Genomic DNA, 26,549 nt, shown 5'->3' on the forward strand with positions numbered 1-26,549 from the left:
ACCAGTACAGTTTGTGGACCAAACCGCGAAATACAACAGCTTTGTAAAATCTATATTGTTCAGAAACTTGGCGTGTTTTAGTAGGTGAAGTGACCTTCAAAATGTTTTTAAAATTCAAAATATCAAATTATGAATATCATAATTAAACAAACTTATTTTCGTAGGTTCTTTATTTTGCTATCAGCCATTTCCTACGGGTTGATTTATTTTTGTGATGATCTTTCTTTTCGTGTTTTCGTATTTCAAGTTTGAAACATTTGCAACGTTTTATTTAAGCCTTTTTGAGAAAAAAAAACCGCTCGCCACTTTTAATTCATCAAAGCTTTCAGATTAACTGTCGCTGTGAGTATTTTGATTTGAAGGCAGAATCTATCGTTTCTACAAAAACTATTCTCAGCTTTTCTGTCCACGTTTAGCTTTGCAGATCGGACCTTTATATATTCTCTCGGTTTTTTTTTGGTTTATCGTTTGTCTATATGGAAAGCCGTTGTCTTTCACAACTCATTCTATTTAACAACCAATATCAAATTCCTTTCAATTTCAATTAATATGGCGTTATTTTTTTTTTCAAAACTTGTTAATTTGTGACTTTTTATTCAATTTATTAACCAAGAATATATACTTTTAGCAGATCTTTAAAATGTTTCTGGAGATGATTGAATGTCAAATTTCGTAGACGGTCAATTCTGTTTCTATTTATTACGATTATCAAATACTGTAGATAATAGAGAATGCGTAGAACTTGTTTTGATTATGATGGTTTCCTGAACTCCAAACGCTAAAAAAAGGATGTGTTGAAATAATGAGCGTCAAAGCATGCGGTTAGTCTGAAATATTGTTAACAAAAAAGTTAAAACCTATAGGTGGCTCGTGTTTGATAGCAGTGAAATTATTTCGTCTAAACCATGTCCCTTTATTCCTATTTCTTGGAAGATGCTTAGAATATTATCTAATGTTTTGTGTTGACAAAATAATAGTATTTCGCGAGTTGTTTTCACTGGATTGTTTCTATTTTGTTGTAGAATCTGGTTGTATTCCACAACATCCAATCCAAGCTCAAGCGCTAGAAACAATCTCCTGGTCAAAAGTCTTACAGCCAATTGGTTCAGCAAAAAAGGGGACAAAGAAACCTCTCGTAACCTGTCAGCCTTAACTGAAAAATGAAAAAGATTATAATGAATATCATGGCACCATTAGGAAAACTTTATTGAACATGTAGTTATTCTTATTCAGGGAAGGAATACATTGCTACCGTAATTTGCAGATCTATTGTTCTTGGGGTAATTGTTTTACGGAGCATATGCAGTAGGTGGTGTTAGACCAAAAACAATAATCTAATGCCAGAAGGAAGATATTTGTCACAAATCTTTCGAACATTAAATAAACTCAGCATAGATATCAAGATTATATTTTGTGTTTATGTCAGACGCACATTTCGTCTATAAAAAAACTCATTAGTGACGCTCGAAAAAGGTTAAAATGCCAAATAAAGTTCGAAGTCGAAGAGCATAAAGCGATCTTTAAATTGGAGCATTGTTGTTGATTTTTATCCGATTTTCATACGATAGTAAGTTGTTGATATTTTTTCCATTATCAAGATATGTGCACCTTGTACCTGCTTCAATCTATAGTAAACTAGAGGAGAGTAGATTTATTCACTTTGACAAGCTTTGAAACGTTTATACGATACAGTTTAGTGCAATGTATCAATAATAATATGACATATGTAAAGTTAATGCGTTGGTTGTGGAGAAAACATCAACCTGTTGTCTGAAGTAGTTACAAAACATAAGAACTAAATTTTAAGATATAATATATTTAGTGTATTAAGTAAATTCGCATGGTAGGTAATGCATAGAATAGGTATTTATGCGACTGTCATGCAAGTAAGAGATTAAGCTAGCTATGAATTAGGTTTAATCTTCCATTTTCTACATAAGAAAACGCATGTACCAAGTCAGGAATATGAACATGATAAATTTAGGCATTTCAATTCAATTTGATAAGAGCTTTCCTCGGAGTTCAGTCTTTTTGTTTTATTTTTGGTACCTTGATTCGTCCCTTTTTATCTATGACTACATTATTTAATCGATTTAAGAAGTTTAAAGATTGGTTGTTGCCTTAAGGTCAAGGAATAGTAAATGGGCTATGTCGCAGATTTTGCTAAAAATTTGCATACAACCTTGGCTTGTTGAACTACAACTGAAAATCGAAAAAATAATACATTTACCTCTTTTATTATCTGAAAAATTGCAGATTGATTTCTTTTAATATGGGTGAATATTTTTATAGAAAGCACAAAAAATCGGCGAAAAACCTTCTAAAATTTGTCTTAAAATCGCCAAATCTGTAATTCTACTCCATAGATTTTTCTTAAAAAGCTGTATATTGTTGACACATAAATTTCTGTTTTAATGATATAGAATAATCATAGGGTCACCGACTTCGTTTTTTGACTATTAATCAATTTGTTACCGTGTTGGTAGTGAAAAACGTAAAAAATCAACGTTTTACCGCCTGCAACGCGATAACGTTACGATTAGTTCGACGTTTTGTTGGATTTTTTCACAAAGAACACAACTTCGAATGATGTATACCGTAAAAACGAAGTCGGTGACCCTATCTTTATTTTGCATCATTATAACGGAAATTTATGTATCAATAACATAAAGTTTTTTAAGAAAAATCTAGAGTAGCTTTTGAGATTTGGCGATTTTAAGACAAATTTTAGAAGGGTTTTCGCCGATTTTATGTGCTTTCTATACAATTGTTCACCCGTTTTGTAAGAATTCAATCAGTAATATTTCAAATGATAATTGAGATAAATGCATATTTTTCGATTTTCAGTTGAAGTTCATCGAGTCAGAGTTGTATGCCAAATTTTACTGAAATCTGTGACATAGCCCATTTACTGTAACTTGACCTTAATTTAAACCAATATTTAATTTCTCTTCAATTATGATTTTATATAAAATTCAGAAAGAGCTATATATATATATATAAAATCTTCAAAGGAACAACATAGGGTAAATCGTCAACATTTAGCCTTGATAAGCTATAATGTACAAGTCATGTTAAACTTTCAAGGACAATAATACATTGTGCAGTAAGAGCCGATTTTTAGTTTTTGGATTACTAGGTCAGAAATTTTACTACTATCTCGCGCACTCGACTCACGCACCACGAGAGACCACCGGCGCGGTAATGTATATCATTTAACAGATATCATATTCATCCTTTTCTATGATGAATTCATAAATTTTACATCAATCATGAAAACATCTTTTTATGTTTAGTTTCGGGTCAAAGAGTAATCTGTTCTTCTTTATTAGTTAACGTTAAACACCTATTATAATGTGTATATACATGTACGTTGTTTTAAGTTCATAAATAGTATACCTACACAATATATTTTATCAATGTTTTATAATTTTCAATAACCTTATTGGTTAAAAATGGACCAATGAAATAGAAGAGTGAAAGAATTATAGTAGTAGTATATCAAATTTCATTCTAATCACTGAAAAAAAAATCAAATGATATTATAAATCAACACGTTTTAAGTTTTGTTCAATGAACGTGTCATTTTTATATATGACTGAATTAGATTTAATTTGTTCATACTATTTTATGCATAATTAACTCTGTTATCCAATAAATGTATGTATTTGATTCATAAGTCGTCCATCACCAATAAATATTGGAAAAACAAAACAGAAAATTCACACCTAATGTTTTATACGTGCTTACTAGCCTAAGTGTAGATCAACAGATTAAAAAAACGAATCGTAGTCAATCTTCTTAAATAAAAGTTTATCAATTGGTTTCTCTTTCCTATAAAATTTATTTATAAATTTCAATTACAAAGTTCGATAATTTTACACGGACACCCTTTTTAATAGTGTAATTTCCGTCCATTAGACATTCAAATTTATATATATAAATCTTTGCTTTTGGTGTTCCTTTTATAATTAATTCAGGCAAAATTGCAACAATAAAAATAAAACTCTCCGGTTTTCACGACACTCAAAGATTTATAGAATTTATTGTACAAAAAAGTGATATGGAAATAATTCGTGAATCGTACTTGCTTTTTGGAATCACATATTCATTTGTTTACTTTAACTTTTGAATCTTTTGTTATACTCAACAAGAATTTTGATTTGCTTCTTTCATCTTATATATCTTGCTTGTGTGAAACGTTAGACCCCTTAACATGTATATACATAGAACCATAGATATGCACTTTTATACATGTACTGCCTGCACTGTTTTATGAAAATACGAAAGCAGCTATAGTATTCTCTTAATTTTCCATGTTATGTTAAACATATAATTAAATATTACCTGAATTAATTAGCCCATGGTCATTATTTGGATGTTTATATATCTGAAAGACAAAAGCACAAAATGTAAGTAAATATTACATTTCTTTGCTATGTGTGTCGTACGTATCCTGACGTATCAACATAAACAATTTGTGAAACAATTATGTTCTACTTAAGCAAAATGAAGGATGTAACTAGTGAAGCAGGATATATTCACCCTTCCAGAGCAGTTGAAATCACTCGAAATTGAAAGGGTTCGTGTCCTATGAAATGAGTGACCCGCGAAAAAAAAAATTATTCCAATTCTTGAACCAATAGATACAAACATCATAAACTTTGTAATCTGTGCACGATTTTATCATTTTTTCGCATAAATTTCGTATAATCGTCATTTTTTTTCTCAATTGGTCAGTGTTGTTGTGAAAACATGGCAGGTATTTAAAGTTCGTGTTTTGAAGCCAAAGTTAAACGATTATCACCTGTGTGTCAACAAACAACAAAAAAGCATGGATATTGAGCACGTGTTTAATATAAGCAATTAGATTATAGTTTATTTCAAGAAAATTCATGCGTATTGCGATCATCGGATTTTTACGAGATGGGTCACACTGAGGTCACTTTGCAAACGGAAAATATATCGGGGAATTGCTTTCTGGAAGGAAGCAATTAAAATAAGGTAAACTTCTTCTGAATATCAACAAATTAAAAAAAATAATCTGCAGAAAAGGATGTGTACATTAGTTTCATAATGAAAACCTTCCATTGAGTTATAAAAAATCATATGCATTATTTTTTTTTTTATTTGAGGTTTTTCAAAACTTAAATCTTTCAATAATTTATAAAAAAAATTATTACAAAAATGTCAAACTTCAAGGTTCACTCAAAAGCGGAAAGTTCATAAAATTTATGTATGTTCTGACGATCATATTTTGTTTTTACATGAAAGAGGTCGTCGAGTAGTTTCCTTACCATGCACATAATGTGTTTTTGTTCACCACAGTTGATCAGTTTTTTCTGTATATCCTTCATCGTTAATTGTTTTGCCGCATTTCTCCATCCGATCATGGCTAATAGTAACTGAATATCTATATTTGAACTGGTATGCTCTATTAGCTCTGCTTTCAGTGAATTCAACATTCTTCGTCTAGAACTTGGTGGCATTCTTCTTATCATTCTGCAGAGATCTGAATCGGTGGCTGTTTCTGTCAAAAACTGAGCACTCAAGCCTATTGAACAATATAAATCAAGTTCTGTTTTTGATTTTTTGCATTCGAAGTTAAGGTTTCATTTCATAAAATATTTTAATAAATGTAAGTGTGCGAACATATACTCATCATATATACCAGGTTTACAATTGTGTACGCAAAAAGATACAAAGACAGAAATATAATAAGGATGACACTTTCAAGTAAAAATGTACAACTAAATCTGACATTGTCCAAACATAAGGATAATATTTTTTTTCAAATACAGCACTGCTTTCACTATATTTCAAAAATAAAACATACCTTCACATGAATTGCTGCATTGTTCTACATCTATTATTGGACAGGCCTGAAAAGTAAATAACACGAACCATTTTTAGTTATTATATAGGGTATATATTCTAAGCTATTCTATGTATATTCGTATTGCAATATTTCATAAAAAAATAAACTATTAATTTTTTACTAGAAAGGGACTGTTACTTTCAGAAAAGTTATCGTATACAGTTCTCTGAATAATAAAGTCAATGCTCTTTACGGAAGTTTATCGAACTCTTTCATTAATTTATTAACCGTTGTAGAATATCTGCATCATATATACCTGTAGCTGTTATCCGCTCACTAGATGTCCCTATCAACGGATTGCAACTTATCATGAGCAAAGTGACGGGTACTTATACTAATAGTTTTACAGAAACTGCAAAATATTACCCATTCATGTTCACCCCTCGCTTTTCGTTGAGTTAGTGTTGCTTGGCATTATCTGTGTAGTGTTTGTTGACTGCTGTTCCTTTGTATTGTCCTCTTATAATGGACAAGAGTGTTATTTGTTTATCGTCGAATTTTTGTTTTTGTATGTCTTCATAATAATTTCCTTTTTCCTTTTTTTGCCATGGCATTGTCTTTTTCTACTTGAACTCCCTTTAATATCTTTTGGTTCTAGTTTCAGACTGAATCATATCATATTTAACTTATTTGTGCATAACGTGGCAATGCCATAGTGTCTGAAACTTTGACACGGATTTTTTTTAATAAACAGAATATGTTTTTAATTCTAACTTTATACAGTGGCTACATAATGATAGTTATTTGAAATATGAAAAGATTGTGAACTTCGAATTTCCTATCATTATTGCAACATACAAAGATGAAAAGTAATGATTGTGCTTAACAAAGTGATATCTACAATTCATAGTTCATAAACTAAAGAGGCTTATTTTTGGTAATGCTGGCAATTGATTTTTCCTTGTGATTCATATGCATTTCAAAAGAGGACGATATAATTTGAGGGAACACTATAAAGATTTAAGAAACAGCTAACGTTCAGGAATATTAACACAAGTTTAATTTACCTGAAGTGTAATGTTCCATACACTGAGTATTTCTTGTGGATCAACAAACGTCCCATGATTTGTACATGTATATGAATCGATTTGCTGGAGTTTTGTAGAGGCCACAAAACAGGGAGGTGTGAGATTACAAGTTTCAAATTCCACAGAAAAATCCTCTCTCTTCAATTCCATCTCAGTTGTAAATACGTTTATTATTTGTTTTATGGTGTATAAGGTTAGTTCGTAAATATTACTGCATATTTCAGCTTTTGAAGAACATTGCATTGAATTACCAGAAGTATTTTTAGTCACGTATAAAATTATTCTGTCGGCATCATTACATATACTTAAGCAATATGATGTATCTACAGTAAATGCAACAAAATTCTTAAATACAATCGGCTTGCCATGAATGCGTTTGAAAGGAAATACATCAAACAATGCACATGCAAATTGTTTGAAAATTAGCGAAACTTGAATGCAATTTCTTAGTTTATATGCAAGACACGAACTTTGATCAAATTTTCGAAACTGCAATGCAAGGCCATCGGGTGCAATCTCTTTCATGTATGATGACAGGAACAATTCGATGTGATGCGAACTTGACTGTAGTCTAGACGAGTTTGTTGAAGCTAAGCAGAGAGAACATGTTATACGTAACAGCGGATCGTTAGCTGAGATGTAACATTTGGTGATACTTTTATCGACGTGACCTTCACTGACAAACATCAGTTTCTCATGAAGAGGCGCACATTCGTATTTATCATTACTTAACACTATTGACACATGATTGAAAAATATTACTAAATTATAAAGAGTAGAAATATCTACACAAAGGTTGTTATGAGCGCCGTCTGATGGTAGACTAAGTAAATTTCCATTTTGAGTTTGATATTTTAGGAATTTTTCTACATCCGACTTTGTTGGCACTGTTATATGCTTGGCTTGACTTATGCAGATTTCTACTACATCTTTTTCACTGATGATTTCAGCACTATTTGTCTTTGTTGAAATAATAACCTCTTGTAAGGAAAGCCATGCTGCTGGAACAGGTTCCCGTGCTTCAATAGTTTTACATGCTATAGAAGAAATATGTTTAGTTAGTTTCGTAATTTTATCAGTATATAAATCCTCTAATGTGAACACTAGTTCACTGTCAATAATAAGAAAATCACACTTATTTATGTTTTCTGCAATGTCTGTTATCGTCTTCAGCAATCCAGAACCATCTTGAGCAGCCCCCTAAAAACAAAGAAAAACACATGAAAATGAAAATATAGTATGAAAAGATTAAGATTAATTTTCAAATGTTTTAGTTTTGAGTTACGTACTGAATTTCATGATTTTATCAGTATAAAAATCCTCTAATGTGAAAACATTAAAACTAATACTCAAATGTTTTATCTTGGGTTACGTAATAATATTTAAATCTGAATTAATATCAAATACAAATACAAGAAGATGTTGTTAACTCAACAACATAAATAAGCAAATTGACATATATAAGTCTTCATATAGTCAGTGTATTCTTTCAATTTAAAACATAGCTGTGAATGTGACACATATAAATCAATCCTCCTTCAAATTTAACTTTAATGTAATTATTACACAATTGTATTTGAAGCCACCTTTGATCCGAAACAATAAAACAGAATAAATCTACGCCAACATACACATTCTCTGTTAGGATACATTTGTTTGTTTCTTGCTACTAGTATTCGCTTAATGTTTATTCCCACTCTAGTTTACATCATACCACATATATAAAGTGAGTAATATGTTGTTTTTTGTTTATCCCTTCACAAATAAATCTTTTATATAGTATTAACTACATTGGCGTAGTTCTTATCATAGATAGTTAAGGCGTCTCAACCACAAGGTTGATTTCACTGCTGGCTGAGCTTTAATTCCCCGAAGGTTTCACCAGCCCAGTAGTCATATCAATGACAACTCATATGATCAAAGTCATAAATTACGAAACTTTGAATTTTTGAAATACTAAAAAGACTTTTCTACCTCCGGAATAGATAACCCTAGCTGTATTTGGCAAAACCTTTTTAGAGATTGATGGTCCTCAATGCTCATCAACTTCGTACTTTATTTGGGGTTTTTTAAACTTTTTTTGTTCGAGCGTCCCTGATGAGGCTGTTGTAGACGAAACGCGCGTCTGACGCAAATATAAAATTTCAATCCTGGTATCTATGATGAATTTATTCACTAAGATTGTCTAGATTGTTTCACATCTCACTACATATATATATATATAACGAATCGAAAATATACCTCTTTATTCGATCCAGAATTCAGAACAACAAAAATTATTTTAGAAAACTGGTCCGATGAATCTTCATTCCGTCTTGTGACTGTTTCCATCAAGTATTTTATATAATCTGTAATTCGAAGAAAAAGTTTATTAATATCTAGTAACTAACGCTAGTAATTCAATTTTAATCTGAAATGGTACTTTAATATGGTCAGTTTTAAAAGGACTTGATGATATATTATTTGGTAATTTCAATTTAAGTTTAAAACATATTCCCCTATTTCTAACAAAATTAGTTATTTGCTATGTAAACCTTAATATATTTTTATCCCAAAAAAATACCAGAACAAGTGCGCAATAAAATTCAATACACATTTGGATTTATTGCTATAGTAACTTATTTCAAAGGAATAATCATTGAGATTTTGTGCATATAAGTCAGCTATCCCATATTTGAAAAAAATACCGACCTTCATGAAAATTCAAAACAGAAAACCATAATCAAGTGGCAAATCAAAAGCTAAAATACATCAAACGAACGGATAACAAATGTCATATACCTGACTTGGTACATTTATTTTTCCATGTACAACATTGTGGATTAAATCTGGTTTTATATATAGCTTAACCTCTTACTTGTACGACAGTCACATATAATTTAATTATATTGACTAAAAGACTTATTACTAGTATCAGTGTCATATAACAGTGATAATAATAGATTTAGTTTTTTGCAATTTTGTTCATGATGAAACAGGTGAAATTACATACTACACTATTAGACACACATCATAAGAAAATAAATAACACTTGAAAGAGTGATCAAGTCATGAACATTAAGTATCACTTGTAAGATTTGACAAGTCATAAAGATGTAATAAGATATATAGTATGTATATTTCGTTGTAAAACCCACCTTCATTGGTTACGGGAGGACTGATATCAGACAACACAGACCTAAACCCATCAATTTCGATATCTAAGTCTAGAACAACAATATATATTGCACTTGACGTGAATAAAAACTTATGGGCTGCTGCGTATTCAAATTTTGTTGATAGTGAGCACACAGAAATTGATGCTAGGTTGCTATTGTCTGTATCCATTAAACGCTTGACATGTTCAAATGTTTCATAAACGTGCTTTCTGTTTTTCACTAATGCACCATTAGGATCTAGATTTCCAGTTTCTGACGTTTCTCCATGTATTAGCGTATCCATTTTCTGTTGTATTGTTTGTGCTGCTTTTACAAATTTTTTCTTAGTATTTGATACAAATTGCTTAAATCTAACTTGAGCTCCATCACTAGAAACATGTTCATCCATATTGGTAAAATTCCCAGTACTACCTGATGCCATTTTGATATCCATATCACCTAGTGATAAGACGCTCCTTTCGGATTTAAGTGAATATAAACTAGTTGAGGTTGCAGACCTCGGCAACAGTAAATTACTGCTACTATTGTTACGTATACCATTTACATGGGGACTAAGACGGAATGGTTTAAGCGGCAATTCTGGTTCAAAGACAGTGTTACTTCTAAATAGTAGCGACTGTTTATTCATTTTGAGTGATGCCTCGTTCACGGCTTCTGTTTTAAAATCATGTGTGTTGACATAGTGTCGTACGACCTCTCCCATGTGCCTGTGAACTAAATCCTCATCTGCAACTGAGAATAATATTAGGATTTATTATAGAACATTCGATACATTTTCAAAAGTATTCACAATTAAACATGATAACCGATGAAAAATTGAGCTTTTCTAATAATTTATATGTATTGTACTCATTCTATTTAGCATCAATAGTAACCATGGATGTTAGGTTTCATAAGAAAACGCCATTGTAGTTAACTGAGAAATAACATGGAATATGTTTTACAAGATTGATATTGAGATTTCTCACTTGATACTGGTATGATGCTACTTAACAACATAAACACAGGATAACATACTGGGTAATCATTTCAATAAATGGAGATATATTTTCAAAACTTCGGAATAATGAACGTACTAGAATATAGGGTAAAACATATGTTCTTGTATGTCAAACCTGTATAATCAAGGCGCCAGTACTTGACCGATGTTAAAATATCGTAATTCTATTGGAAAAAAAAGATAAAAGTAAACAAAGCAGCTAAAGGGATTTCATGAACTTGAAAACAAGCGAAAGATAGATGCTTCCACAAGGTAAGTGACTCCTGATATGCAAGTATTACCCGCGAATTCACAGTAAGTCTAAATGTCACAGAAACTTGTGCAAAGATGATTAGTGGCTAATATCAAATGAAATAGATATTACTATTAAATACTTTTGTCATGTGTTATCCATTCACCGCTTTCAACATTCAGTTCACATATTCCATTATAGATATTTATCCCATTTTCAATGTCTACATCTTTTTCAGAGTAAATTGACTGACGAATAAGAGCACGTGTAACAGCCATAGCAGAATGGTCATTCAATCCAATCAAACGTACGCTTACATCAGATGGACGATATTCGCTTCGTTCCAGGCAGATGCGGAATTCTTCTGGTGTTAAGGTAAACATCTTCTCTGTAGAGAAATTAATAAGTATACATGAGATAAATTATGGTTTTAAGTTTACTTATTCATTAATATAAAGTTTATGATTTCAAACATTTTATCTTTAATTTTTTGTTGCTTTATTTTATGGGAGGTGTCCTTATCTTTACTGTATCATCGAATGCTCATAGTAGTTAACCTGCTTATATGAAAGTACGCTATCCTTCACTCTTATATCGCGTGTAATACTTACTTAAAGAAAGATAATATCATTGTGTACGGCCTTTTTTGGCTATTACATCATTATAGGCGGTGGAATGTTTCGAACGTTTACACATCTATGGACTATTAGTTGTTAATGATTTTGAAATGTATAATTCAACGAAAAGCTCCCGAAAAATATGCGTTATTACTTTATTCAACATTATTTTCCATTAACATGTCGCGTGGTCAATTTCATCAAAGTGTTCACGGTCAATATCTAAATCAATTTTATTGTGTCTATCTCGGTTGATCACACAATTTTGTTAATATAACGGAAATATAAACAGTTGTCATACAAGTGGTTTATGTAGCGATAAACCCAAGTTCAACCCACATTTTCTTCGGAAAATACCTGTGCCAAGTCTGGAAAATGAAAGTTGTTTTCATTTTGTTTTTATTGTTAATATAGTCCTAAAGTTTGATTTTGTAAGTTATTATCAATTTCTTTCTTTTCTTAATTGACTTGGAGTTCGTTATTTCCATTCATACTTTTTTTAACGATAGTTCATCTTTTTTAATGTTGAGAGCGAAACGGAACAATGTATAATTGCAATAACACGGATAAGTTTATTTAATAATTCGGTAAACATAAAGCAATGTTGTGTGTAAAATAGATTTTTAGATATTTCTGGCAGAAAAAAATCATGAAAATGTTTCAAATGGTTAGCTTTAGCTTATGTATAGCTTTTAACATCTAAATGTTTAAGTAGGAATATAAACTACTATTAGAGCATATGCAAGTTATTAAGATATTAGGCTTTTGATCACACGTTGCATGCCTTGTAAATATTAAATGATATATGAAGATATATGAATATTGAAGATGTGAATATAAAACAGACTTTACATTTAACATTCAGTTAATTAGGACAGAGACATAATAATATTTGTTCGTTTTTTGAAAGCATTTGATTTCATCAGTTCTTATGAACTTTGTATTTTTTGTCTATCTGATGAGTTAAGGTTCATGTGGACCCTATGGCTAAAATGGCCGTATTTTCACCTCAAAATTTTCTCTGAGTACAGTCAAACCTGTGCATCTGGAAAAGTTTTAAGGCATAGCATGCCCTAGATAAATAGACTTCAAATGCATTGTTTGATTTAGAAAATTCATAACTTAACTGGATTTTGCCGTACACTTTTTTTCGTCTCTGCAGAAGATGATAAAATTAACAAACAGTTGAGTTTACCTTGATATGGTCCACTCTGGTACACAGTTTAAATAGCCAATTATTGTCTGGTATCTATTGTCCATCTAATGTCCATGTCAATAAAAATGCTCATTTTAATTTTTACCTGTGGGGAAGTTTTCAAACCTGTTTCCCAACTTAGTTTATTTTGGCACCTTCTGGAGGAATGAAAAAAAGTGCGCAGCAAAATCCTAGTAAGTTTTTATTTTTCTAAAACAAAAAACATACTTAAAATTCATTTATCTAGGGCATGCTATGCTTGAAATTTTTTACAGATGCGCAGGTTTGTATGTTCTTAGAGTAAATTTTGAGGTGAAAATACGGCCAATTTAGCCATAGGGTCCACATGAACCTTAAGCCTTTTTCAACTGATTTTTATAGTTCGTTCTTATGTTGTACTGTTATATCACTGTCCCAGGTTAGAGGGAGGGTTGGGATCCCGCTAACATGTTTAACCCCGCCAAATTATTTATGTATGTGCCTGTCCCAAGTCAGGAGCCTGTATTTCAGTGGTTGTCGTTTGTTTGTGTGTTACATATTTGTTTTTCGTTCATTTTTTTACATAAATAAGGCCGTTAGTTTTCTCGTTTGAATTGTTTTACATTGTCTTGTCGGGGCCTTTTATAGCTGACTATGCGTTATGGGGTTTGCTCATTGTTGAAGGCCGTACGGTGACCTAAAGTTGTTAATGTTTGTGTCATTTTTGTCTTTTGCGGATAGTTGTCTCATTGGCATTCATACCACATCTTCTTTTTTAAATTTCCATCTTTGAATATACCTTAGTGTTCGGAATTTTTGTTATTCTCTGTTTTCCTATGTCTACTGAAAAAAATGTTATGTTTGTATGGATTACAATATCCCGGACGTTCGAAAAAAGAGGAACGAAAAATACCAGATGAAGAGTCAAACTCATAGATAGAAAATAAACTGTCAGCGCCATGGCTACAAACAAAAAGACAAACAGACAATTAATAGTACAGAAGAAACAACATAGAAAACTAAAGACTAAGCAACACGAACCCCACCAAAACATGCATATTGTTAACATGCACATTGCCGTTACAAATAATGTCACAAAAAGATCTATAATGGAACTCTTCATTTTAACGATCTCGAAGTTGTTCACAATAGGAATCATTATTCTTTTTTGTTTTATATTTTTTATTATGCAATCATGGGGTCATCAAATCAATTTCTGACTCTTCAACCTTACGAATCTTCTTTTTTTTGTAAGTGTTGATATTTGTGAACAAACATCCGTTATTTATTCGCACTAAAGATGAACCTAATTTTACATATCAATTACTTGTTGTTTTTGCATTTTGATGCGAAAACAAGTAAACAATTATGATGTCCAAACCACACAATAAGATTTGTGGTCGTATCTTTGTTTATCAAATAGATATTTTTGCAAGTCATTCTCATTAACAAAAAAGGTAGAGTTTCGTCATTTTATATTCTCCATAAACAACATACACGTGTATTCAAGAAAGTATTCTATTCAAAAATTTCAAAAGTAAAAAAAAAAAAAAATCAAAAACAAAACATATTTATGTTACTGATTCGTGTATGACAAGTCTGACCACTTTTGGGCTGACATGCTATTTTTTGTGATTCGCAATGAAATTAGAAAGGCGGTGCACGATACTGTTGTTTGATTTTAAATATTTGCATACGCTCATTTGAGGTTTTCAACTGATTCTTTTGGCTAGCAGAAAAAAAAATAAAAAAATACCGAAGTCCATAATGACCATAATCATATAGCAATCAAATAACAAAACGTATCGAAAACGAATAGACAAGAAATGTCATATTCCTGACTTGGTACAGGCATTTTCAAATGTAGAAAATGGTGGCTCAAACCTGGTTCTATAGCGCTAACCCTCTTCCTTTAATGACAGTCTCATCAAATTCCGTTATATTTACCTTGATGCGTTAAATAAACAGACACAATAAATAAAATAGTCAAAGTTTGGGTACATCAGTCATCATCGTATAACAATTTTAAAAGGAACAATTGAACAGAACACAAAAACATCTACTATCTACGAACACATTCATTGATATGGAGTGTCCGATGTCAGAAAATCTTATACTCACATAAATTTGTCGTTCAATGTGCATACAAATAATTTTAAAATTTACATAGGCAATGTTAGCATACAGGGTTAAAAAATCAAAAGTATGTAAGAATAAATTTCAGAAATAGACCGAGATTTAAACTAGTCCAAAAGTTGTACTAGTATATAGAATTTATAAGAATCCACAAATAGTTAATTCCACTACGCGATTGAATGATTTTGACGTTTGTGGTTCAACGTATATTGTAATTCATAATAGAAATATATCATGACATATAATAGAACAATATCATACTGACGGGATCTTTTAAAGTACAGACTCACGTTATAAGAACAAAAGAAATACAAAAAATCGCATATACAAAACAAACCATCAAAAATGAAAGCCAATACAAACACATTGACGAGATGTATAAGTACCGAGCCACGTCAAACGGATATCACATAAAACAATTCAACAGTAAAAGTAATATTAATAATAGAACAAAGACAAATGAAAGAACTATAAAACACGTTGTTAAGATACCACCAAATTAGATACCACCAACAACCTTATCCGTACAAAATACTTTAATCACACCAATATCAGTTGCATAAAATAACATGAAAAATATATGTCTTCGCGTAAGGATGCTGCATAACTATATACTAATGAAAAGATCTATATTTATTTCCATTACGTTTAAAGCAAACATTCGGACAACAAAATATTTAAAAGATAATTATATGTAACAGGCTTTCCAAAGGTGCGCGACGAAACCCTTTTTAATGTATGTAACATTTAATGTATTCAGTATATATACATATGTTCAAACAAACGTCTTGCACCTGTGAGCTTGTCGTATTGTGAATATGTTAGGAAGGTTAATACAAGTAGTTGATTAATTTATAACACTTTTATATTTCGAATTCAATTGACAAGTACAACTTGACATTATTACTATTTTTAAAGAATAAAGAGAACAAGTCCCAGATAAAAAAAATGAAGTCGAAGCAGCAGTATTAAACAATGTGTTGTTTAAGAAGTTTTGTTTTGATATTTCACACAAACGAAAGAAGTTCATGATTGTTTTAAATATAAAAAAAAACCAGTAACACCTTTTATTTCTCATTTGTCGATGTAAATAAACGAAACAAAACATATACATACCTTGCTTCCGAAGGGCCTGTTTGAACAAAAGAAAAGTTTACCAAAGGAATGCATTTATTTTTTGTTATGGCAATATTTTCCTACCATCATACCTATGCAAAGCCTTTCATAACAATTTTACGATATAATTATCTTTTTGTGGACTGTTTTTTACAATATTAAAAACATAAATGCTGCATCTATTTATATTGATAGTTATCTAATGTTGTAATTTTGACAGAATTTAGTAATTTAAAAAATATAATAGTCATGTATGGTACCTGTATTTCATCAGCATCGCTCAGTAGTTCAATAACTCTTTCTAATTGTTTGCATTTCTCTTCTTTCTTCAGTTTTTTCGCTTTGCATAAAGATTCAATAGAAGCATCCAAGGCTGTTTTTCTAAACTGTGTTCATGATATCAGAAAATAAAAATGTATCAAAAACATATATATATATACCTTTAGCATGTATTTCAATGAAATTTCCTTCGTTGTGTATTCAAGAAGCGAAACAGTATAGTGACAAAATACACATATATCTTATTGATTAAGCGCATTTTTTACTGTCCTTCTGGTATCTTTCGTGCTTTTTTTGCCTAATTTGATTAGTAAAAGGAATCAAGAACTAATACCACAATATTTTGCTCCTCTTCCTGTTTGTTCAATCAGAACATTTCAAAAACATGTTCAGAATTTACAGTGATTTCAAATAAAGAATTATTTGGTATGAATAAAGTTTTATCCTGTCCAGTACTTGCAGTAAAAATTTAACAAAATATTTCATTACATATAAGTTTTAAACCTTTTGATCCACTTTGCAAGACTTTTTTGTAAAAAGAAAACGTGCAACAGAAGGGTATATAGTTCCTGTCCTGCCGCAAGAGACACAATACAAAATTAAAAAATATGTCATCAACAAAACAAGATGACACTAGAGCCACAACGCAAAGAGAAAATAAATAAAAATCTAGATGGAGCAACACAAACACGGTGAAATAGGAGGTAATAAGTTCCTTTTCACAACTGGCAATCGTTACTCATGGAAAGGCAGAATAAAATGAATGATAAGTCGCAATTAGGGAGAACAAAATAAAGGAAAAGAGGACGTGTACAAGATTGCATATGTTGTTCTTTATTCGAGGCTAATTTAACTAAACGTTATATATACAACATACCAAACAAATTGTACATACCTTACTGTGTATAGTATAGTCTCCATCAACCATAACAAGTCTGCGTACACAGTCATAGTGACCATATTTACTGGCGATGTATAATGGTGTTTCATCGTTCTATAGAAGAAAAAAACTTACCATTTTTTTTTAGATGGAATGCATTATGGGTTATTATCATCATGTACATGTACTTATGTTGCGATGTCATTTTTTAATAATTTATTTACCAATGTGTTTAAATTATACATTGGATAGTTGTATTGTGGATGCATACATCAAATCTTGATAAACTATATAATGAATTATAGACAGAAATTATTTGCAAAACTACTTTAACCTATAATGGTTTAATTTTTAAATTGTTATTTGGATGGAGAGTTGTCTCATTGGCACTCACACCACATCTTCCTATATCTATATAACGAATTATAGACAAAATTTATTTGCAAAACAAGATGTTAGCCAACTCTTTTTCAATTCCACACCAATATTATCGTTGCATTGCATCAATTGATTCGAAAAGGGTTAAATTTTACGTTCAATGTAAATAAAACCATAACAATTTGCATGTACAACAAGTTAAATACTAACTGTCTTATCAATTAAAAAAGTTGAATACATGTCTCAAAACAAATTGCTCACTTTATTTCTGTGATTGACATCTGCTCCTAGTTCTACCAGACGGCACAGGATATCAAAGCAGCCTTTGTAGGAGGCATGAGTTAGTGCTGTCTCATCATCCTGTAAACATCAAGGTATAGTATTCTCAATACAACTGTTAGTTGATTACGCTTGGATTTTTCTATTCGATAAGTATTTAGTAGAGGACGCGCATGTCTGGTTAACTGATTATGAATTAAATTGTTGTAATGATAATTTGACGATTTCCATCTCAAATTGATACTTGAATTTCAGAGTACATGAACGATATAGAAAAATTATGTGTTGCATGACAGGTTTTTTTTCACTACAATACTTGCCAATTTGCAGATTTGATCGACGCAGTGTATTTTGTCTTGAGTAATGTAAAAATTTCAAACCGTCAGTTGAATTTTTTATGTTTTAATTTATTCAGTAAATCTAAGCTGAGTATATGTTATGGAATTTGCTCAATGCTGTAGACCGTACGGTGACCTATAGTTGCTTCAATCCACATCATATGAACTCAAGCGGATAGTTATGGAAAACATATATCACTTTATTTTAACTTTTATTCACGAAAATAAACTTACAACATCAGCTCTGTCCACTGAAGCACCATGACTTATTAAACTTTCAAAAGAATCCAAGTTACCATACTGTGTGGCTTTTATTAAACTTGTTCTTCTGTACTGTGTGAGAGAACATTGAATTTTCATTACATAATTTGAAAGTCTATAAATCTGGATGTAGGTACATCTCTTCTGGTCATTACAGTCCCTACTACAAGTCATATTTACCATTCAATAAAGACCCCATTGGAAATGTTTGGGTGCATGGTTTACGGCATTATTGATACCTATGTAACAGCCATTGATTTATTTTGTATTTGTATATAATGCCTTCAACTGAACACAATTTTATCATTATCATTATCATTATTATGGAATTTAATAAGAAAAACTTGTCAATAAACCTGAGAGTAAGTTGTAACTATTTCTTTTGGTAGACGTACTTATAGTCGTACTTTGTTTGGCTATCTTAAAATTTTTGATTCGAGCGTTACTAGTATGTCTTTGTAAAGAGGAAACGAGAGTGTGGAATTGAAAAAGAAGTGGCTAACATCTTGTTTTGCTAATAGTTTTTGTCTATAGTCCATTATATAGTTTATAAAGATTTGATTGATGCATCCACAAATACAACTATCCAATGTGTAATCTAAACACATTGTAAAATGAATTATTAATAGTGGAACTTAAAAGACCTGTAGCAAATTAAAAACTCAAAACAAACGACAGAAGAGGATGGCAAATTCACAGGAAATACAACATTCAATCAGCTAAATTCACACAATCGGTGCCACATGTGGAGCAATGTCTGTTCACCCTTCCGGAGCAACTGAGATCACTTCTAATTTTTGGATTTAACAGATTTAACAGAATTCGTATATTCCTACAAAACATTGCATAATTTAAATATAAGAAGATAATGTTAAGGAATTGTTTTTAATTAATAAGATTCATCTTACCCATCTATCGTATGAGATAACTAGACGTAACCTAATAGTACAGTCAAGACCAAAACCGAATATTTTTGGAAGTTATAATCAACAGCCTATAAATCGTTAGATACACCACATCACACAATTAGTATATGGACATTTTACACACTGATACAATCTAATAGATGATGATCTTACTGGGTCAAACTTGTCTACTGTTGCTCCTTCCTTCAAGTAATACTTCAACTTCTCGGTATCATTTTTGTCAGCAGCCCATAACAGACACTGCAAAAAAAAAACACAGATATTTTTTTTCAATAAGGTCTTTCATTTTATTTGCTTTTTATTGTCTATTGAGTTAATAAAATGTCTATGTAGTTATTTGGCATATGAGCGTAACATTGATACAATGCAACGAGAATATTTGACAATATTGTGTTACTGATAATTTTTGTTTATAAACCGTTTTAATTTTCATCAAGATAATAAGGAAAATTACAACAATTGGTTGGAATTTAGATGTATGGGGATATTCACTCGCAAGAAGTCGTTTGACGACTTCTAAATCATATTTGAAGATCTTGTGAAAGAATTCATTTTAACTATTCAGAGGTTTTGTGCATCTTTTGTAATTTTATAGCAGATATGCTAGATTGAATGAAAACACGAAAATTGGTCAAAACATTTTTTTTAATTTTATATCTTAAGGTTTGGTTCTAATATTTTTATAGCTCAGAAGTTTACGACAGATATTTGTAAATGTTGTAAGGACGATAAAAGACGCAAATGACGATAATAGCCCTTTGGGCTGTTCGGATTTTCGCATAAACGGCTAGTACATGTACAATCATACTTAATTTGTTGTTTTTTTAGTACAAACGGCAGGTAGAATCATACATCTTAAATGAGTTATTTTACGTGCCTTACAGTCGGCTTTTTATTTCCGTTTTCCTTGGATAAAGTGTTGTGTTAGTTCAAACATTTGTGATGTCGTCACAGAATTAATCTAAAATAGCCTTTCAAGACCGTCATGATAATGATAATTATTTGAACTAGTTTCTTAATAATATAATTTAATAAAATAATTTTGAATTTTTGTGTCTCGTTCTATATAATTGTAAGAATTTTAAGATTACCTTTCACAATATATATGTCACAAAAAACGTCATTTATTGCTAACAGAAGTTATGTTATGACTTATATATTGTACTATTTGTAAGAAATTTAGTTCATATGTTAATCATCTATTAATTGATTAATTCAAAACAATTATGCTATTTCCTGTCGATCAGTTTTATAGGCGGAAGAAACTGGAGTTCTAGGAAAAACAAAAATCCTACTTAAGTAAGATTTCAGTCGAGTGCACGTACCCCGTATGGGATTCGAACTCACATTAGTGCTGACTGGCTAGTAGTACAGACGTTCGACTACTTAGACCATTGCCCATCAAGGCCAGTGTCAATATGTGAAGATTTGAAATTTGCAATACAAGTACGTGAGAAAATTTAAGTATGATTCATTTTTTCTGTTATATCAAGTGCATGTGCAATACGGTTGTATAGTGCAATCTAATTATCAACCAACTTTTTGACACTAAAAGAAAAACGCTGAATACTAGAAGTTGTCACAAAGCCAGGCCGTCATAAATGTCAACGCCATGCAAAATTGTTATATAATCACCCATGTGAATTCGTTATATAATCAATGTTGAAATGTCTCTATATATATATATGCTTATAATTATTTGATATTATATCGTATTTAATATCAGCTGATCTAATATTGTTAAGATTGATATCTTGGCTGATGTCCAAACCACCCACATGGTAAAAACTGACATGTTTGGTTTGTATCTTTATGAATATCTAGAATGGCCAACAACTATTTCGTCTGGGTTTTTGAACTATAAAACTATATAGGATAAGTGCGATTTGTAAATAGGATTTTTTTTATAAAATTCGTGCGTCCGGAACAACCGTCTACAGAAACGCACAAACGTAAAATGACCTAGCTATAAATCCAGGTTTAACCAGCTATTTTCTTCGGAAAATATCTGTACCTAGTCAGGAATATGGCTCTTGTCACTTGTTCCGTTGATTTGAATTTGCCTTGAAGTACGACACTTTTGTTATACTTTTTCTAGACATTTTGGTACTGGGGCTTATAAATACATTGACACTTAAGCTATATGATGATGTGGGACCTTAAAGAGTATTGTGTACGAAGTGAATCTTGTTCAAATATAACTCACACATTTAAAATCTCTGAAAAACATTTCGAACATCGTTTTTTTTTAATTTTGATAAGCAAAAAAGCCATAGAACAATCTTAACCTTATCTATGATAAACATATTCTTTATAAAATTCAGTGACGCCATGACACTATTGAAATGTTTGACCAGAAAAAGTCTTATTGTCAAACAAATATACATTTAATGGAACTAAGAATTGTTGAGTTTACCTCTATGTATTTATTTCTGCGAATAGTGTATTTCGTTTGTTTTATTTTTCGTATTCCTGTTCACAATCACTCAAAATATTTAAAGAGGGTAGTGCAAATCATTGTTATGTATAAAGTTAAAATAACCAAAATACCGAACCCGAGGAAATATCAAAACGGAAAGTTCATAATCAAATGGTAAAAATCAAAAGCTCAAACACATCAAAAGTATGGATAACAACTGTCATATTCCTGACTTTTTCTTATGTAGAAATGTTGGATTAAACCTGGTTTTATATCTTGCTAAACTTTTCACTTGTATGAGAGTCGCAACAAGTTCTATTATATTTACAATAATGTTGAACAAAAAATATCATTGTCAAACTAATTAACATTTCATGGGAGTTAAACTTGTTATATGAATATTGTCTTTTTTGGGAATTGTATTCAGTATTCCTCAGTATTCAAAAATCACTCGCAATCTCAAAAAAAAGGGATTGGGCAACTCATTCTTATGTATTATATGATGAATTATGGAGCTTAAATCAAGACAAAGAAATATGTATGTCTATTACCTTTGATAACTATTTACACCACTGGGTCGATGCCACTGCTGGTGGACGTTTCGTCCCCGAGGGTATCACCAGCCCAGTAGTAAACACTTCGGTGTTGACATGAATATCATTAATGTGGTCATTTTATTAATTCCTGTTTACAAAACTTTGAATTAACCGAAAAACTAAGGATTTTCTTATCCCAGGCATAGAATACCTTAGCCGTATTTGGTACAACTTTTTGGACTTTTGGATCCTAAATGCTCTTCAACTTTTTACTTGTTTGGCTTTATAAATATTTTGATATGAGCGTCATTGATGAGTCTTGTGTAGACGAAACGCGCGTCTGAGGTACTAAATTTCAATCCTGGTACCTTTGATAACTATTGACAATTGGCATGTCTAAAGTGTATTAAATGCTAAGTTTCTACAAATACCCATTATAGAACTAGGTTGGCAGTAAATGTTGCTGTCATAATGGTAGCATATGCATAAGAAGGAAAACACGTCGACTTCTAAAAAGTAAACCACCAAAGCCATTATGAATTCGCCAATAAAAAGCAGTACCAAACAATAAGTTATTATATGTCAAAATATTTTTCAAATTTTGATAATAAAAATAAAAAAACAAAAGTAAATGAGAAAATCTAGAGTGGCGTTTACGTCTTGACATATAGGTCCACCTTATGAAACGACAACATTAAGTATTCAATGAGCACTCCAACAAGTCAGCAGTCTAAAAGAGAAGCGATATATATCAAAAGGACATTCCGACAAGTCGAAACATTTTGAAGCACATTGAAGAACACATCATTCAATCAAACTATCTTGATTCTGTCTTTGACTCTAATGATGAACTAAATAGACAGTCATTTTTTTCTGTTATCAGACATTGGGTGTGATACTGATTATTAAATTGCAAAAAGGGACGCTTTCTGCAGTAAAAAAACGTGTATTGTATTCATGAAATGCAATAAATTATTACTAGTCTTAAGAAGATTGGTGGCAGGTTGAAGCAAAGGAATTAGTTTGTTTAAAGCACATCTGCATTTAAAGAAATGGTTATTCATCCGTTCTCTCATTGAGAATTGAAGTTAATATATCTACTGTTGAAACTTTTCGTTTTATTTGTTTTTATCTTGAAGGGTATTTATTAATCAATCAATCATTTGTTCACACATTTTTGTCAATATCATGATATTTTATGAAACTGTCAAACAATTGAGAGGAATAGCTAGCTATAAAACCAGGTTAAATCCCCCTTTTCTTCATAACAAAATGCCTGAACCAAGTTAGGAATATGACAGTTGTAATCTATTCGTTTGATGTGTATGAGCTTTAGATTTTGCCGTTTGATTAAGTACTTTCCGTTATGAATTTTTCTCGGAATTCAATATTTTTGAGATTTTTCCAGAGCTTAATGTGAAATGGAGAAAACTTCCGACTGTCGAACATGCTATTAATCGAACACCTGAAAACAATTAAAAGTATCACAACCTTTTGACACGCCATATGATTTGCTAAATTGAGGGTTTCTGTAGCAGTTTGATAAATGTAGATTCTTACAATTGCATTTGGTGTGATAAGATGTTTATATACGTAAAATTTAAAGTTCAAAGCATAATTGCCATTCAGTTAAAATTATTGAAACTGTCGAGAGTGGGGAAACGTCCTGTTACTAGAGAATATGTGCTGGAATCTGATACTGTAATGAAGTCCAAAAACCTGTAGGCAAATATTATCCTACTTTGTACATTTGTCTGCAAAAAAGATGCGAGCATTCTATGATGCGACATCGGGTAGGTTGCCTTTATGTGAGACATCTAAATAGGAAATACAGAGGATGGCAAGAAAGTTGACGTCATAATTGAATTTTAATAAGTAAAAAACTTATGTCAACCGAACAACACTGGCATTGATCATTAAAAAATTATCGATCCGTTTAAAAAGGTATAAATTGAATGCGAGTTAGAGAAATATTTAATCAATTGAGTCATTTGTTTATCTACTTGTGAGGCAAGATGACATAGCTTGAGGTCAAGTCACAGTAACATCTTTTTACTTTTAGTTTTGACAAAATAGATCAGCAAAGTAACATAATCAAGATAAATTGAATAATTTGATGTATATTACTACAAAGAAACTTCCACAACTAATTTGGACTGTTTATCATTTCATAGTAATATAGTGTTGTGTACAAAGTTGTATACATTTTTCCCGAAATTTAATTTAAAAAAAATCATATATCATAAAATTCAGGTACCAACCTCATTAAGTTGCTTCTGTTTTCTTGCCGCAGTAGACATTTCTTTATGTCTTGCCCCTTCGTGTCATAAAAAGAGGACTGATTTCAATCCATCCATAAACCTTGGAGTTCTATACCTAAATGCATGTTAGGTATGCTTTTCTAAAATTGGGACATTTGATAAGCTATCAAAGTGCTCACATGGACTTTATCAATTCTAAATGATCAATTTAATATACATTAAACAATGGAAAACATTTAAACATATTACATTATTTACAACACAGATTATTTGATATCATTATTTAACAGTTCATTTTAAAAAAAGCTAAGTTTTTAAACTTGATAACACTGAAGACAATATTTAAAATCCCAAACATAATGGATGTGATCAGGGCATCGTGTCTTGCTTAATTATCTGTGAAGTACATATCTAAGGTTATCCCGACACCGTACTCTGCCAAAATCATATACAAAAATGACCTATTTTTAAATCATTAAGGTTAATGGTTCTAGTAAAGTGCTACTGTTCCAAAAAGACAAAAAAATCAGTTACATATTCAGTGAATAAGTTTAAGCATTCAGATTAAATAGAATTATAATCTTATACATGTATTCATTTAGATTAAGTCCCTCAACAAACTTTTGAAAAAAACCTTTTTGCATTTTTAATTTTTCAATATAAAAAAGAAGATGTGGTATGATTGCCAATGAGACAACTATCCACAAAAGACCAAAATACACAAACATTACCAACTATAGGTCATCGTACGGCCTTCAATAATGAGTAAAGCCCATACCGCATAGTCAGCTATAAAATGCCCCGATAAGACAATGTTAAACAATTCATACGAGAAAATTAATGGCCTTATTTTTGTAAGAAAATGAACGAAAAACAAATATGTAACACATAAACAAACAACAACCACTGAATTACAGGCTCCTGAATTTTTCAAGTCTCATAATGGTTTAAAAAAAAAACAAAAAAAAACATAACTGCACTCTTCAAATATACTTAAGGAAAAGCATTAAAAAGTAAGATCGACCTCATACAAGGAAAATTTAAAACGAAAATTCCATTAACTAATGGCATGCAGAATCAAATTAAATGTTCAGACACAATAACGAAAAGAAAACAACTGTCATAATAGTTATCAAAGGTACCAGGATTATAGTTTAGTACGCCAGACGCGCGTTTCGTCTACACAAGACTCATCAGTGACGCTCATATTTATAAAGCCAAATAAGTGCAAAGTTGAAGAGCATTGAGGATCCAAAGTTCCAAAAAGTTGTGCCAAATACGGCTAAGGTAATCTATGCCTGGAATAAGAAAATCCTTAGTTTTCGAAAAATTCAAAGTTTTGTAAACAGGAAATTTATAAAAATGACCACATTATTGATGTTCATGTAAACACCGAAGTGTTGACTACTGGGCTAGTGATACCAGCAGTGGTATCGACCCAGTGGTGTAAATAGTTATCAAAGGTACCAGAATTATAAATTAGTACGCCAGACGCGCGTTTCGTCTACATAAGACTCATCAGTGACGCTCATATCAAAATATTAATAAAGCCAAATAAGTTCAAAGTTGACATTTCCCTCATACAGAAAAGGCTGGCATTAAATAGTTTTATAGCAAGTTAAACCTCCCATTTGTATGCCAGTTGTTAAAAGT

General features: G+C 31.1%; 1 protein-coding gene across 1 annotated transcript; it reads right to left on the bottom strand.

The window, feature by feature from the left end:
- Positions 1-580: 580 nt before the first annotated feature.
- LOC134692329 (uncharacterized) lies at positions 581-18,928 on the bottom strand. The gene is made up of 13 exons (XM_063552782.1): positions 18,728-18,928; positions 18,138-18,236; positions 17,514-17,612; positions 16,600-16,725; positions 16,340-16,355; positions 11,439-11,684; positions 10,044-10,796; positions 9,148-9,254; positions 6,886-8,106; positions 5,837-5,882; positions 5,298-5,554; positions 4,348-4,390; positions 581-1,153 (listed from the first exon to the last, which is right to left on the bottom strand). The coding sequence occupies exons 1-13, from the start codon at positions 18,926-18,928 to the stop codon at positions 858-860; spliced, it is 3,510 nt and encodes a 1,169-aa protein (XP_063408852.1). The 3' UTR covers positions 581-857.
- Positions 18,929-26,549: the final 7,621 nt, after the last annotated feature.

Source organism: Mytilus trossulus, chromosome 12, assembly GCF_036588685.1.
Source record: "Mytilus trossulus isolate FHL-02 chromosome 12, PNRI_Mtr1.1.1.hap1, whole genome shotgun sequence".
Taxonomy (NCBI): Eukaryota; Metazoa; Mollusca; class Bivalvia; order Mytilida; family Mytilidae; genus Mytilus; species Mytilus trossulus.

Bases quoted from the DNA above. Each gene is read 5' to 3' on its own strand.
- LOC134692329 (XM_063552782.1), bottom strand. From the start codon at position 18,928: ATGACTTGTAGTAGGGACTGTAATGACCAGAAGAGATGTACCTACATC. The intron at 5,555-5,836 runs GTATGTTTTATT...ATTGTTCAATAG, and splicing joins ATGCAGCAATTCATGTGAAG to GCTTGAGTGCTCAGTTTTTG. The intron at 1,154-4,347 runs GTAATATTTAAT...TTCATTTTTCAG, and splicing joins CCATGGGCTAATTAATTCAG to TTAAGGCTGACAGGTTACGA.